General features: G+C 35.0%; 2 protein-coding genes across 2 annotated transcripts; one reads left to right on the top strand and one right to left on the bottom strand.

The window, feature by feature from the left end:
• Positions 1 to 2,207: 2,207 nt before the first annotated feature.
• LOC137729561 (uncharacterized) lies at positions 2,208 to 4,182 on the top strand. Its single transcript, XM_068468535.2, has 2 exons — positions 2,208 to 3,405; positions 4,092 to 4,182. Exon 1 carries the CDS (start codon positions 2,410 to 2,412, stop codon positions 3,370 to 3,372), a length of 963 nt encoding a protein of 320 aa, XP_068324636.2. The 5' UTR covers positions 2,208 to 2,409; the 3' UTR covers positions 3,373 to 3,405; positions 4,092 to 4,182.
• Positions 4,183 to 7,593: 3,411 nt separating this feature from the next.
• Positions 7,594 to 9,099, bottom strand: LOC148693791 (uncharacterized). The gene is made up of 3 exons (XM_088678113.1): positions 8,808 to 9,099; positions 8,252 to 8,765; positions 7,594 to 7,897 (listed from the first exon to the last, which is right to left on the bottom strand). The coding sequence occupies exons 1-3, from the start codon at positions 9,097 to 9,099 to the stop codon at positions 7,594 to 7,596; spliced, it is 1,110 nt and encodes a 369-aa protein (XP_088534239.1).
• Between the last annotated feature and the right edge of the window lie 8,015 nt (positions 9,100 to 17,114).

Raw genomic sequence — 17,114 nt, 5'->3', positions numbered from 1 at the left:
ATTAGGGATGTTTTTTTGGTAAAAATATATAAAGTAATATGTATATGATTGTTTGAAGGTAAAAGATAAAATCAAAATCATGATCCAATTCCTAAGTTTATGCAATATTTTGTTGTTGGTATACAATATTTTGCATCATTGGAAATGAACATTTCAAATAGTAGGTAGGTAAATTAATATGGTCTAATTATAAACACACACACACACATATCTATATATATATTTATACACATTTTGAATCAAATAACATTTTTGTAAATGGTAGGTAAATTACTTTATTTTTTATTTTTTATGTATTATTACATATATTAGGTTTTTTTTTTTTTTTTTTTTTTTTTTTTTTTTTTTGTAAAAATATATATATGAACTCATAATGCCAAATACATAGAATTAAGCCAACAATTCTCATATTTATATTAATATGCAATGAATTTTTTAGCATTAATGTCTTATTTTTCTTTTTGCAAAATCGTTTACTCTCTCCTTACAATCTGCATGGAATTAATTGTGCACATCAAATATGCAATAGGGGTATTTTAGGCATTTAAAAAATGTAAAATGTGTAAAGTAATATGTAATTAATGAATTCACTTAGGTGGATCCTAGTCACTGGGTTCTTTTTGAGTAAAAAAATTATGTCAAGTTTTATATGAAAAAAATTAAATTCAAATGGTTAAAGTCATATTTTCAGTTTCTCTTATCACACACAAATGGGCATGTAAGAAAGAAAACTATTATTATGTACTCGATTTTATATCACGTGGATATTTCAATGTATTGGTGGTGCTTGTTGTAATGACCGTAAAAGAAATTTACTTTCTTTGGTGTTTGTGTAAGTTTTTTTTTTTTTTTTTTTTTTTTTGTCAAAAGAAGTGATAGTTTATTGTATTTTATTTTATTCGACGACAAAAAAAAAAAAAAAAAAAAAAAGCATCACTTCTTTTGATCAAAAGAAAAGAGAAGAACAACATTTGGTTTATAGAAGTTGGAGAGAAATGACAAAATGAAATTGCACAACGAAAAATTAAACCACTACTGCTATCGTTTGTTAAAAAAAAAATTTTAATAGTTGATAGTAAGTGGTAGAAATTGACTTCTTATTATTAAATTCTAGATTCTCACAAAGATTCAATAATTTTATTAACCCTAAAAAATTAACACATTTTTTGTTCTAAAGAGGTGTGCCATGTCATTTTGGATCCACATATACTAGAGTGTTTGTAAGCAGTAATACTATTCTAAGCTAAACTAAAAGAACATGGAAACATTAAGTTAAAAAAGAATGTCCTATCCATTAGGTCAATCCTGACCTACAAATTAGATCCAAATTGAAACTACAAGATATTGAGATAAACGAAAAGTAACTACATTGATTAGGTTCGAATCTAATATGGTAACTGCATTGATCCGACTTGCAAATTGGAACTGAAGTGAAACCGCAAGATACTTGGGTCATAGCAACATCGATTGAGTTTGAATATAACATGGTAACTACAATGATTGGGCTCGATTCTGATATCCTCTAATTTACAGAATGATCATAACTTGAGCGAAAAGAGGTTGAACACACAACATTAATCAATTTGCCTAATGCAAATATATGCATTGTTTTAAATATTTCTACCTAGTGCCTAGGGTTAGGCTCTAGCCACCTCACTGATTAATGCATAGACATTTGTAAATCAAGAAATGACACCTAAACCTGCTGAAGCGCCTAACCTGCTTAGGTGCTTGCATAACCCGTATAGGCACCACTTAAGTCGTGACTCTCATGTAGACAGAAAATAGATAACTTTCGGTTCTTTTTTTATTTTTTTAATAAATTGTAAGAGACATGTTGAACACTTAAATGAACACTCATTATATTCTGGTTCCCATATTTCAATATGTTCTAATACTTTCTAATCTATATGCCATTTTATCTTTTTTGTTTTATATATCTCAATACAATTATAAATTTTTTAAATATAAACATATAATTATTTATACAATATATAATAAATTTACATAAAATCGTTTAAACCGACTCAGCCTCAATCCACTAGCACTAGTGCCTAGCGTATTCAAAACCTTGAATATATGTATACTGAAATTAAGACCAGAGATTAGTTATCTTGTTTCTATATCAATATTTCACAATTCACATCACACGTTTAAATTCCTCCTTTTACAAACAAAACAATAAAATAAAGATAATGTGGCCAATAAAATAAAATAATTACCGCTCTTCTGCCACCATCTTCTTCAGTCCTTCCTTCTTCCTTCCTTTCTTCCCCAATCTCTCATCATCCTCTCTCTCTCTCTCCTCTCTCTTCATCTCCTAAAAACAAGATCTTGGGCTCACCATCTCTCTCTCTCTCTAAAACTCAAACACCCAATCAATCAAAAGTTTTCTTTTTGCTGCAATCAATGGATCTGGCGCCGGAGGAGCTCCAATTTCTGACCATCCCAGACATCTTCAGAGAATCCACCTCCATCCCCAAACAGTCCCCCAAGACCTTCTACCTCATAACCCTAACCTTAATTTTCCCTCTCTCCTTCGCCATCCTCGCCCATTCCCTCTTCACCCACCCCCTCCTCAACCAGCTCCAAGCCTCCTCCACCGACCCCGCCCAGCTCCACCACAAATGGTCCCTCCTCCTCCTCTTCCAATTCTGCTACCTCATATTCCTCTTCGCCTTCTCCCTCCTCTCCACCGCCGCCGTCGTCTTCACCGCTGCCTCCCTCTACACCTCCAAGCCCGTCTCCTTCTCCAACACCCTCTCCGCCATCCCCAAAGTCTTCAAGCGCCTCTTCATCACTTTCCTCTGGGTCTCCCTCCTCATGGTCTGCTACAATTTCGTCTTCGTCGGCTTCCTCATCCTCCTCATCCTCGCCATCGATACCCATAACCCCTTTCTCCTCCTCTTCTCCGCCATTGTCATCTTCCTCCTCTTCCTCGTCGTCCATGTCTACATCACCGCCCTCTGGCACTTGGCCAGCGTTGTCTCCGTCCTCGAGCCCGTCTACGGGTTCGCCGCCATGAAGAAGAGCTACGAGCTCCTTAAAGGGAAGGTTGGGATGGCCTTCGTCCTCGTTTTCGGCTACTTGACCCTCTGCGCGGTCATCGGTTCCGTTTTCGGGTCGGTGGTGGTTCACGGCGGGGAGGATTATGGGGTTTTTGTGAGGATTGTGGTTGGTGGGTTTTTGGTGGGTGTGCTGGTGATTGTGAATTTGGTTGGATTGCTATTGCAGAGTGTGTTTTACTATGTCTGCAAGAGTTATCATCACCAGGAGATTGACAAGAGCGCCTTGCACGATCATCTCGGCGGCTATCTTGGAGAGTATGTACCTCTCAAGAGCAGCATTCAGATGGAAAACTTGGATGTCTGATGGTAAAGGAACAACATTGCTTGAATTGAATGTGTAAGTTTCTGTGTACTAAATGCTTGAAAGGTTAAAAAAAAAAAAAAAAAAAAAACTTTGATGGAATTGAGTTTAGTTTCTTTGTGGATACATATACATGTTTGTTACTTAATTCTTTTTTTGCTTAATAAACATTTGAGTTAGTTGAATTGCATTAATTTGCTCGGGATTATAGTTTTCGTGTTGTGATGAATGTCGGAAAACTTTTCTTATGTAATTGCACACTGTTAAATGTCAACAGATTAATTCTAAACTTCGACATCCAAAGTCTGAATGTCGAGATTCATTAATAAAATTAGTTGTTACAGCTTCCTTAATCTTGTGATGCTATCTTGTATTTTGTCCTAACCTGACTGAAAAACCTTCAGGTTGTTTAGAAAATATAAACGTGAACCCGAAGCTAAGGACATTAATATCATGTTAACAGAAGGAGCCAGTTCTCTTAGTAGTTTGCATTCCTGTTGGATCGTATGCCAGGTAGCGTTGTTTACTAGTTTAAAGTCTTGTCCAATATTCAAAAGTTCTGTATCTCTTCGTTTATGGTATGGACATAGACAGCTAAAACTAATTCTATATCGATTGCCGCTTGACTATACAGTAGCATTGTTGGTTTGGATGGACCGCTAATAATTGAGTAGAACACATTGGCCTGGTACCACTCTTATGGATATTTGATTGTCTTACAGGGTCTCTAGCGTTAGCGGTTTTGATCTTGATGATCAACATGTAGGCCTATAGACCTCCCAAATTTTTTGTATATTACGGGTAGTTTTATTGCCTTAATCTAATCTTATGGATGGTTGCATATTTTCTGTTTGTGAAACTAGTGTTCCTCCAAAAGTCCATGGTGGAGTATTCTTTAGGTAAAGCATGTCTCCTGGGGATCTTGATTCCATTTGAATCTTTTCAAATAGTTTTCATAATTTGAGATCTCTATCGTTTGGTTGGTTTTGCTTTATGATGAAGCCTTAGAGGTTAGCTATAATGGGTTAGGATTAGGATAGGTCTAGGTTTGATTCCCGCAAATGTAAACAAAAAACAGTTACCGACAGATCGAGGGTGCGTACAAGATCATTTATATGTCGAAATCCTCGGGGATGCATGACATATAATGTTTGTAACTTAATGCTTATTTCTTTGTTGCGGTTGTTCTGGACGGATGAGAATTATATGCAGCCATTAAGAAAATCAGCGTCAATTTCGTGTTAAGATTGGAGTTTGATAAGAATGCAGGGATTGTGGAACGTTTTGATCGTTGATATTGCGAAATTGTGCTTAAGTTCTCTTAAACCAACGAATATTACATGATCGAGTTTGTTCTTCTCTTGGATCTCTCCTGTTTGACAGGCACCTGCTTATAACTAATGTTACATTTATAAGTTGTGTCCATGAATCTTTCCAAGTTCTCAACAGGGAATTCACTTTGGCAATGAATTTACTTTTTATTTGGTAAAATTGGGGGTCAAAAGACCCAAGAAAAACAACTAACTATTAACAAAACGGGTATGAGGAAACCCAACAGCATCCTCAAAGATCAACCTATCCACAAGTGGAGGAGGCTCATAAAAAACATGAAGACCAATGTCAAACTTAATGGCCTAAATCTGCCATACCATCAACTACTCTATTCTTCTCACGATAAACATGAGAAACCGAGCAAATCCAATCCCTGTGCAATAACTCTCGGCAAGCAGTATTGAGATGAGCAAGAGGGTGCATAGAGGAATTAAAATCCATTACTAAAGTAACAGCCACAGCGAAGTTCAATTCAACAAGCACTTTTCTATAACCCAATCTCCAATCAAGAGATAGACTATGAAAAAGACCCCATAACTCAGCATTAAGCACACTCCCCACACCAATATTTATAATGAAACCAGCAATCCACACACTTGCAACAACACGTAAAATCCCACCATCACTAGAGCACCCCTTGCCACTCTTCCTACTGCCATCCACATTCAGCTTGACATAATTAGGAGGAGGAGGATCCCAGGCTAAAAAAATCCTACTCTTCGCAGGCTTAGCACCAAAATTTTGCACCTCAAACCACTCTTTAGCAACTTTAAAAATGAAAATCTGAGGTTGACTTGGGAAAATGAAATCAGACGCAAAAATGCTTAAATTTCTCCATTTCCATAACCACCAACAAGCAAAGGCAAAAACACCCCACCAAGGCAGATTATGGCAGAGCAATCTTCTCAAAAAAAGATTCACTCTCATCCAATCATGAAAGTCAATATCAACCGAGGACAGAACAATTGAATGCATACCCAATTGATTCCACACTAACTTTGCATGATCACACTGTAGAAGAATATGATCAATAAATTCAACACAACCATCACAAAAGTCACAATAGGAATTATCAGTCATACCTCTCTTAGCTCTCTATTTATTGCAAAGCAATCTCCCATGCAGAGTCAGCCATAAAAAATGAAGCACTCGAGGAAGTAGCTTAAGCTTCCATATATCACTCCAACTTCAATCAGCAAAAACTTCATCATCAATACTTGCAAGATAAGCTAATTTAACACTAAAATTTTCATCATTTGAATGCTTCCAAATAATGCAATCACTATCTCCATCGTTGAGACCAATAGGAATCGCAGAAATCTTCGAAACATATTCCTCCGGAAAAACAGCTCTCAAGGCAGAAACATTCCAACAATTACCATAGCAAAAGTCTATAACCTTTGAAGCTTAGCAGAAACATCCAAAGGAATCACAGCCTTATCAGCGAGAATGTCATCATCAAGCCAGGCATCAAACCAAAGACTAATATTAGCACCTGAGCCAACCCTCCAAATAAGACCATTTTTCAACAATTGACCACCTTAAACCACAGCCCTCCAAGAGCTAGAAGCTACCCTACCAGTTGACCATTTGAGAATATCGGAATTCACCACACTTAAGTACTTACCTCTGGAAGTACTAGCCCAAAGACCATCATCCCGTTGTAACAAACACCAACTGGACTTGGCCAAAAGAGCAGCATTCATGTACTTCATTCTCTTAGACCCAAACCACCTTTGTTCTTCGGAAGACAAACAGAACTCCATCTAACCAAACAAGTTTTACTTTTGACTTCAGAAGAACCCCACAAAATTTTCCTATTCAATCCATCAATTAAATCACAAGTGCTGATTGGGAGCTTGGCTGTCTGCATCACATAAACTGGAATAGCTGAAGTAACCGCTTGAATAAGAGTAGTTCTTCCAGCAAGATATAAAGTGTTGGCTTTCCATGCAGAGAGTCTACTCTGAACCTTGTTAACAACCTCCATATAGGTGCTGGATATAATTCTAGAATGAATTAAAGGCACAACTCGAGGCGTTCCCAAGTCCTGAACAATTGGAGAGCCACAAATTTCACTAATTAGATCAGCAACATTGATGTCCACATTAGAAGAGTAAAAACTTTGAGACTTCTCAAAGCTAATTTGTTGCTTAGACAAACAACAAAAAGTGTCCAAACAACGTTTAACCACTTTAGCTTGAGAATTAGAAGCCTCGCTATAGAGAATAATATCATCTGCAAAAAAAAAAATGCGAAATGGCAAGCCCCTTTTTAGCCACTTTGATAGGCTTCCAACATTTATTAGAGACATCTTAACTGATAAGATGCCCCAACTTCTCCACACATAACACAAAAATATATGGAGAGAGAAGATCACCCTACCTAACACCTCTCTTTGGCCTAAAACTAGTTGAGCATTCCCCACTAACTACAATCTTCTAATCCACTTTACTTACACAATCCATAATAAGCTTGACAGTTAAATCATCAATACCCACTTCAACAAGCACTTCCCTTATAAAATCTCATCTAAGTCTGTCAAAGACTTTAGATAAATCAATTTTCCAAGCCATATAGCCTCTGGCCCCTCCAGTGATGGAAAACATATGCAAAACTTCCTGAGCAATTATAATGTTATCAGTAATATGTCTTCCATGGATGAAACTAACCTGATTAGGGTTGATAACAGATTTCATAATAGGTCTCAATCTATTAACAAGAATTTTAGTCACCACCTTATACAAAGTAGAACACAAATTTATTGGACGAAATTGGGAAATATCTTGAGGGCCATCAACCTTAGGAACAAGAGTGATTAAGGTACTTCCAAGACCATCTGGAATAGAGCCATTCTTAAAACACTCATTAATAAGACAAAGGATGTCAGAGCTACATAACGCCCAAAAATTTTTGAAAAAATGCAGCAGGGTAACCATCTAGCCCAGGAGCCTCAAAAGCACCAACAGAAAACAAACTATCTTTAACTTCTTGAAGAGACACATCTTTTAAAGCACCAAGCAAAGACTGATCGACATAAGGGAAAAGATTAGGCATCACACCGTTAGAAGTCCCATCAAAAGAATCAGCAAATAAAGAACAAAAGTGATGTACTGCAATCTGCTTGAGATCCTCCTTGTCCTCCACCCACACGCCATCATTATTCAACAAACCTTCAATTTTGTTCCTTCTCCTTCTAATGATGGTAGAAAGATGAAAGAACCTTGTATTCCTATCTCCCTCTTGAACCCATTTAACTCTTGATTTTTGCTTCCAAAAAACTTCCTCCTACTCAAGAAGATTATTATATTCCTTAGATAAGGAAGTATTCAACCTCAACAAAAAAGGCCTGCAATTATTACATAGAGCCTTTTGAACACCCTCAATTCGAGCAAGTAACCTTATTCTCTTCCACTCAAGACGACCAAAAATTTTTTTATTCCACCATCTCAGCTTACCAGAAAGAAAACCAAGTTTCTGATTAATACCAACATCTTGGGACTTTCAGTTAGACTCCAAATAATGCTTGAAATTCTCTTGCTTCATCTACATAGCCTTAAATCTGAACGGTTTGAACTCTGGATTGGGAATATGCTTGCTTTGCAAAGTGATGAGCACAAGATTATGATCAGAAATAGTTTTTGCAAGGTGTTTGATATGGGCTTCAGGAAACATCTCCCTCCAACCAAGATTACAAATTGCCCTATCAAGCCCTTCAAAGACTCTTACACCATTTTTATTAACACCATCCCAAGTGAAAAAAGGACCCGAAAATCCCAAATCCATCATAAAATTAGCATCAAACCAATCCTTAAAACCACCCAAACTAATGCTTCCAGAGCCCCCCTTCTTTTCATCACAGGCCAACAACTCATTAAAGTCTCCAGCAAGAAGCCAAGGAAGATCACATCTAGACTTAAAATTATAGAAAAATTCCCATAAGGCATTTCTCTTTTTAATATCAGGGCTGCCATAAATAGCAGAAAAATACGAAATATGCTTACAATCATAAAATACTTGAACAGTAAGAGCTTGCTCACAAGCTTCAACAAACTTCACCTTGACTTAAGTCTCATTCCATAAAAGCCAAATACCCCCAGAAAAACCTGTAGCGTCCACAATCTCCCAACTACAGAAACCGAAATTTCGAATAATCTCCTTCGCTTTATCCCCACTGATACGGGGTTCCACAACAACCAACAAATCTACTTTATATTGCATCACCAACTTCTTCACAACAGTGGCAGCCATATCTCTCCCAGCTCCTCTGATATTCCAAGTTAAAATATTCATAACAACTACTATAGAGGAAGGGGCCCAATCAGGTAAATCAAGAAGAAAAGAATGGTCCTCCCCAACATGGGAATTAGGACCACTCTTAGAAATCATATCATCCATTGGAGCAAATTACAGTTAAAAAAATGGGTAGTGAGAAAATCACAGAAACGCCTTGGAAACGATGGGCATCGACAGCAGAGTCAATGACATGCTTACGAGGGCCCATGACGGCAATCAAAGCACGATGTTTGCCCAATTGAACCGAAATCTCGTACCCGATTCCTGATGCTCCTCCCGTCAGGAAGCCTTTCCCCTCGGTACGTCTGCCTTGAATGGCGACTCCATTGCTCTCTCTCTCTCTCTCTCTCTCTCTCTCTCTCTCTCTCTCTCTCTCTCTCTCTCTCTCTCTGCTGATCAAAGTTTCTAACTGTTCGGGTTTGAAGTTAACGAACAACGTCCGGGGGTCGTTAAATAGCAGCCTTTGGTTTGGTATACTCGACTCTTCAACGGGCTGGGCCGGGTCGGACCACTACCTTATATCGGGTCCATGTCAATGAACCTCTTATTTTTCGCCCAACGTCCCCTTTTTTTTTTTTTTTTTTTTTTTTTTTGGGATAGAAACGACAGAAGATTTCATTAAAGCAAGTCGGTTACACAGTAGGAACTAGGAAGGCAAGCCATTAAAGGTGATGCCCAGGACCATTACAATCATTGACTAGCAAATGGGAAATGAACTCCGGGGGTTACTCAAACCAGGATCAAACAGGAGGGGCGTTATGGAGGGCATAGCAAGCCAAACGGTGGGCTATGCTATTGCCTTGGCGACGCGTGTGGGCAATCAAAGCTCCAATGATCTTGAGATAAAGTGAATGATTTTAAATGTCATATTTTTTTATAAAAGGTAAAGTGAAATCAAACCTTGGACACATTTCGCTTTTAAATTTAATTTTCTCACATTATACTATGAGATTTTAAAATCGTATGGCTTCATCTCTTTGATCATATAATCTTCTGTTAAATTTAATTATTCACGTGCACCATTCCATTGGGACTAAAGCATGTCATTGGATGTTGTTTGGGAATAAGAAGCATTGGTTAAGGAGAAGTGAAATCTCCATGATGATTAGTTATGGTCCATGTTATACGGATGTGGCTTCTATACTCTTACGCTTGTCACTCATCAGTTTAGTGAATGACTAAAATAGTCAAAAAAAAAAAAAAAAAAAAAAAGAACAAAACAAAACAAAACAAAAACAAAATACGAATTCATAAAATTTCAAAACTTCATGTTGGAACAACAAAAGATTAAAACTTCTTTGTAGAGCATCTTTTGTATTTATAAATTGAGAGGGGAAAAACAAGTGGGACACACAATTCATTCATAGAGGTGGAATCAAGATTTCGCAGTCTGTAGTTAATGGATTGAAAAAGTCGAACCACTCATTTTAAATCCTTGTACCTCATTAGCTCATCCCACTGCCCACCTTACACAAACTAAGGACCCGAACCTCTCTCTCCCTCTCTTGAATAGTCCAAATTTCTTAATCCATCAGCTTTGAAATGCGAGATCTAAAGAGGATTTAAATTCATAGAAGTGGTGAAGGATGCAAAAAGAGTAGTTGATGGAGTAGCCCATTGTGTTCCACAAATGGGCCAAACAAACCAAAAGACATACGAATATTGTCAATTATTTTATCTTTTATTTATCTTGCTTAGATCTTCTTATTAAGAAAGTAGTTATTGTCACTCTAAAATATCAGTATGCGCTGCTTTGTGCATACTGGAAAAAACTTAAGATATACCCCCAACTTCACTTGAATTATTGGAAAAGACAATGTATGCATACCTCACTTGTGAATATTAACAAAATATACTTAATAAAAAAAAAGGAAATCGAAAGGATTCAAACTCCACAAGTGTCAACTCAAAACCTAATCCACATTACATTTTGATTAAGGTTAGTTTAGGACGAAATTAGTTTGATTTACTTAAATCAAACCTAGGCACTTGTCTGTTTATGATTAAAGGAACGTGATCTATTTTATTAGTTAGACTTAGAAGTATGGCCAGAATAATTAACTAATTGTATTGACAGTGATTTTTCTCCACCTCTTGTTTAATTAAAGCGAATTACTAAAGATACTACCAATTTTATATAATTAAAGCGAATTATTAAAGATACTACCAATTTTATATTTCTTTTTATAAGAGCAATTCCATATTGCAGGTAGCCCTCAATTTTTCCCTAATCTTGTATTATATTTTTATTTGTTGGTTACATTTAAATATGCTATGATGTTATGTTGGAATTGGCCACTGCTGCGAAGTATGTTACGCATATTAGGCACCATGTTTACTTTTAAATTTGATGTCGCTAAATTTTGATAATTAAGTTGAAGAACCGTTTTTTTTTTTTTTTTTTAAACAAATTGTAATGTTTAATTCTATTATTTTTTGTATATTTTAAAAAAAGGGGTTTATCTATTATATATAAAGAGAATGGAAAAAGGCGAATAGTGTTTTGGTGTCGCCAAACTTCAACAGAAATAATTGGACAAAAATGCCCCAAAACAAAAAACTTCAAAGGCATCCCAAAATAATGCATCAAATAAGGCAGGGGCATTTTCATCATTTTAATAGTATTTTTTTAATAATGAATTATTTTGTGGTTTTTTTTAATTAGTACCTCACAATAGGCTAACAATAATGTGATTCAATTTTTTTTTAAACGCGTTCAAAACATCTTAAAAGGCGTGTAATGCCGGTTATAAAAAAGATCATTCGAATGCAGATAATAATGTGATTAAATTAGTTGTCAAATGATTGTTTTTTTTTTTTGTAACAAATGATATTATCTACACTAAGAGAGAGAGAAGTGGGCTTAGCCTCACAATGGACTAGCAATAATGTGATTCAATTAGTTGTTTATTAAATATTATTTTCTCTATTTTAAACACGTTCAAAACATCTTTAAAAGCGTGTAATGCTGGTGCATATCATGGATCCATAACTTCACCAAGTGGTAACCTTTCTGGATAATGATTGAAAAGGGCCTGCATAATGTCCATGGCTGCGCTACTCGATTGCTTGAACAGAAAAATATAAATCCGTGTTGTTTCTATAAGACATACAAACCTGTTAACTGACTATTAGAGAATGCAAGATGAATGGAACACTTAATAAAGTCAAGGGAAGCCATCGATCCAAATCAGAAATGTTTGTGAATAAAGTGCTTCTAGATCTAAGATTCATAATTAATTTAAAATAATCTTATAGTACAAGATCATAATTCTCACACATGGTAATTAAAGGTCACCCCACCCAGAGCCGGCCCTGAGGGTAGCTGGAGTAGGCGCCCGCCTAGGGCCCCCACTTCAAAACGGACCCCAATTTTTAGGTGGAGCTAGGCGGGTCTGTATGGGGATGGACGCGAGCTATGCGGGCTTATATGTAAACGCCATAATTTAGAAATCTTTTGTTGCAGGGTCGGCCTTGTGCGAGGAAGAAGACAACCCTATTTCCAACATCATTTTAATTGCACGATTTTACTTAAGATGGTCACACCATCTTTTTTTATAGTTGCACATCTTCTCCCTTTTAAATAGTCCCCACAATCTTATTTTTACTTTTTTGCTTCTCTCTTAATTATCACCTTTATATTTATTTTTATGGGGTTTCATTACCCTATTTTAAGATCACAACACATATATCTTTATTATGTACCTAAAAGGCTAAAACTCTCACCTGTTTGAAAAATGACATTATTTAATGTTCAAATTAATTAGTTTATAAAATATATAATAAATTATTCATATGTGTTTCGTCCGCCTAGGCGCTTATACGAAAATTACTATCCTCTTCACTCTAGTATTTTTCCTAGTTGTAAGATGTTGTCTCTGTAATCCAATCATTCATTCATTTATTGAATGTAATAAGTAATATTGTAACAACAGAAAAATAATTGAAATTTGGTGTACTAGGTAGGAACTTCTCTTTCTGTTTGAATTGGTTGAAAAATTAGATTATGTAAACGTGAGACGGGTAATATTTGAGTAATATTTGTATATCTTTCTTCTTTTGATATTAATTTTTAATGATATTTGATATGGAAATAGACTTTTATGTATTTAGTGAATTTTTTTCACACATGTCAATGTACAGAGAGTCGGAAGTCAAAGAACTCTAAGGCCCCATTTCGAAGGCTCGTCTAGGATCCCAAATTCTTAACGCCTGCCTTGACCCCACCACATGTAAAATGACAGCGGCAATGGCATCTCCCAAATCCAATATGTGCTTATGGCATATTCGAACATGTACGTATTGGTCAACCTCCATGTTTTTATATTTTTATTTATTTAATTATTTAAGAAACCTAGTTCATTGTTTAGGGAAAGGGGGGGGGGGACGAGAAGAAAAACGATTGATCGGCTCCCCAATAAATAAAAAAAACTGGGAAGGTTTCCGATTTGATGCTCTGAGTTGGTGAGTCTGCTTGACTATGGTCACAAGCAGATTGAAATTCTCCATAGCATGTCCTCGCCCAAAAGCGGTAGATAACCGTGAATTGCCACCAGTTGTCCCTTTTTTTTAAAAGAAAAGAAATTAAAACCTAGTTCATTTAACTTTTTTAATTTGTAATTAGTTTTAGGGAGGGGGGAACGAGAAGAAAAACGATTGATCGGCTCCTCAATAAATAAAAAAATTGGGAAGGTTTCCGATTTGATGCTCTGAGCTGGTGAGTCTGCTTGACTATGGTCACAAGCAGATTGAAATTCTCCATAGCATGTCCTCGCCCAAAAGCGGTGGATAACCGTGACTTGCCACCAGTTGTCCCTTTTTTTTAAAAGAAAAGAAATTAAAACCTAGTTCATTTAACTTTTTTAATTTGTAATTAGTTTTAGGAAGCGTATGGTAGTGATTTTTTAATTCTTTTTACATAAGTTAGGATTGAGAAATATACGTTTTTTGACACACATTTTATTTTGTTACAATCGCTGTTGGCAGTTTTAAAGGAATATTTCCGTCGCACCATGTTTTATAATAAAAATTTATGTGATCATGCGTGATTCCTATTCTAATCATCAAAAGTCCTTTTATGTAACAAAATTAAATAAATCGATAAAGTATTTAATACTGTAAGTATCATCACACCAATATGTGTATATTTTAAGGAGGCAAATTGTCTGCCCTCCCATTATCACGCCATTTCCATCCCTTCTTATATTGTGCGGTCACGGTTAAGTCATGTCAACATTTTATATGAATTTTTTAATAGAGATAATAAGACAAAAAGCAATAGGAATATAAAATGTTGATGTGGCTTAACCGTGCCCGTACAAATAGGAAGAGATGAGAAGGGTATGGTAAAAGGAGGGGAGACAATCTACCTCTATATTTTAACAACAAAATCTACTGTGATATACATTCTTGATAAAAGTAGATTACAGAAAGAAAAAACCTATCATATAGGTACATAAATACAAAATATGTCATGAAGATATATTTAAATAATATCTAATTAAACTATGGTGTAGGTAGATAATGCAACTAATCTGTGATGCAGGTAGGCAATGCAATCAATCTGCGATGCATGTAGTTAATTTGCAAACAAAAAAACATATGATACATATGCAATTAATCTCTAATATGGGTAGAGTATTATAAAAAAAAAATCCTATGGTACAAGTAGATAAATACAATTAATCTTAAATTATCAACAAAATAATATATATATATAGGTAGATAAATACAGTTATTCATGATACATGTACATTATAATATAAAAAAATAAAAAAATAAAGGACAAGTGATATAGGTAGATAAAACCAAAAAAAATGGGGAAGAAAAATGATATTGAGGGAGGAAACACTAGAGAAAATGCTAATTCGATATAACTTCAAAATTAATATATATATATATATATATATAAAGGAAAAAGAAGCAAAAAAAAAAAAAAAAAAGACGAAGAATCCAAAACACTAATGCAATTTTTTTTTTTTTTTTAACAAATCAAATGTATATTGATCATTCTTATGGAAGAGGAGGAGAAGAGGAATATTATGGAAGAAGATTACTCGGCAAAATAACACAAGAAGAGAAAGATATTGTGAGGGAGAAACAAGAAAAGAGAATTGAAACAAGAAAAGAGAAATTAATGGTTGGGGAAATGAGATGAAAAAAAGAGTTTTCAATCCCTAACCCTATAATTAAGGATAAGATTAACATTCATAACAAATTAAAAAAACAGTAATTACTTAATTAGTCAATTTGAGGTTAAATTTGGCAAGAAAGTACAAATAAGCTTAAGTGGATAATAAATCATTGGACCTAACCTAAAATTTAAAACAAAATTGGACTATAACTAATAATGACTCATAAAATTGGACTCATATTAAGTATCTCCTTATTTTATTTAATATATTTGCTTTATTACAAATGGTCAGTTGCTTGGCGCATGTAGAAGTTCTTCTGCAACTCACTGCATTTAGGATTTAACATTCTCCTTTATCTTCAGCGTAGAAAATCACTTATAATAAATAAAAATTTATTTATTACTTTTACAATTTATATACACCTTTTCTTGTCCAACAAAAAAACCCCTAACTAGAGACTGCTTTGCCTTTCGTATAACAAAGACTATTATATGTCTATACACTGTGCGTATGAATATTTTTTGTTTCTTAAATGGGAAGGAGAGAGGGGGAGTGAGAATGTGTGAGTGGGAGTGGGAAAAGATGATTTTGTTTTTATTTTTTATTAGATAGTTTCAATAAAAAACATCAAAATTTAGTTTTGTAAAATTGTATTATTGCCCATCATTGTATGGATGTGGTTCTATGTAACTTTATCGAACCATACATACGTACGTCCGTACGTATTTCAAAGCATGGGTGAAAATAATTTGTGCAAATATGGTATCCCCTAGCTTTCTTCACGTGGAAATGAGATGTATATGGGAGAGGAGAGGACCACAAAGAAAACATTGCTCAAAAACCACCTCACGATAATTGACCATGCACGTGCAAGAACGTACTAGACTACAACAAAACGAAATACGTGAATTCATAAAATCTCAAAACTTTATGTTAGAATGACAAAAGATTAAAACTTCTTTGCAGAGTATCTTTTTTATTTATAAATTGAGAGGGAAAAAACAAGAGGGACACACAATTCATTCATAGAGGTGGAATCGAGATTTCACAATCCAGAGCTGACAAATCAAAAAATTCAGATTACTCATTTTATATCTTACGACCTCATTAGCTCATCAAATTAGTCTACCTCATACAAACTAAGGATCCAACTCTCTCTCTCTCCCTCTTGAACAGTCCAAATTTCTCAATTCATTGGCTCTGATATTCAAGACCTGGAAAGGATCTGAATTCATAGAAGTGATGAGGAATGCAAAAAGAGTAGTTGATGGAGTACAACAAAACGAAGGCAAGACAGTTTTGCTATCTTAAGTTTTCTATTTTGGTATCATCTAATTATGGAAAATGTTTATTATTAAGGTAAGGATAATAACAAAATATGGTTAATGAGGTGTAATGAGTGTTTTGATCATTTCATTATGATCAATCAATATGATATAAATTTATGGTTATCTAGCATTCCTTTTTCATTAATTAACTAACTGTATCATCAGTTTCAAAGTGTTTCATGAATCATGATCGACTTTTGATAATTTTTATTAGTTTTTTTTTTAAAATTTTTTTGATACATTATTCCTAGTTCATTGTGCGACTTAGCTCACTCTCCCACTCTTTTAGTGTAAATAATATCGTTTGTTAAAAAAAAAAAAAAATTTAATGAATGCACACAGGTGTGTTATGGGGCTGTAGAAGAATTTATAAAAAAGAAGTTTGGATGATTGTAATGATATGTATATATATTTATACAAGTTAGTAACTTGGGATGCAAGTAAAGTTACTGAAAGAATACAAAAACGACTAGAAGAAATAATCCTTGCCTAACCCTAAGAGGGAAGAAAATGCTTAACGGATTCACCTTCTCTAACATGGGCAATGGAAGTTGTCAAATTAGAGCGAGAGATGCATCAATATATGGTAAAATGTTGATCTTAAAATTACAAAGCCTACATGGCACATGCCGAGTAACTATAAGCTAACTACGTC

Source organism: Pyrus communis, chromosome 10, assembly GCF_041283825.1.
Source record: "Pyrus communis isolate YQ-2024b chromosome 10, ASM4128382v1, whole genome shotgun sequence".
Lineage (NCBI taxonomy): Eukaryota > Viridiplantae > Streptophyta > Magnoliopsida > Rosales > Rosaceae > Pyrus > Pyrus communis.
Note: the sequence above shows the minus strand (reverse complement) of the source record. Positions and strands in the feature narration are given on the sequence as shown.

Excerpts from the sequence above, each read along its gene's own strand:
- LOC137729561 (XM_068468535.2), top strand. The coding sequence starts at position 2,410 with ATGGATCTGGCGCCGGAGGAGCTCCAATTTCTGACCATCCCAGACATC.
- LOC148693791 (XM_088678113.1), bottom strand. The coding sequence starts at position 9,099 with ATGGATGATATGATTTCTAAGAGTGGTCCTAATTCCCATGTTGGGGAG. Across the intron at positions 8,766-8,807 it reads GGAGATTGTGGACGCTACAG|TCAAGGTGAAGTTTGTTGAA; the intron begins GTTTTTCTGGGG and ends ATGAGACTTAAG. Across the intron at positions 7,898-8,251 it reads CCGTTCAGATTTAAGGCTAT|AAGGAGAAGGAACAAAATTG; the intron begins GTAGATGAAGCA and ends TACCATCATTAG.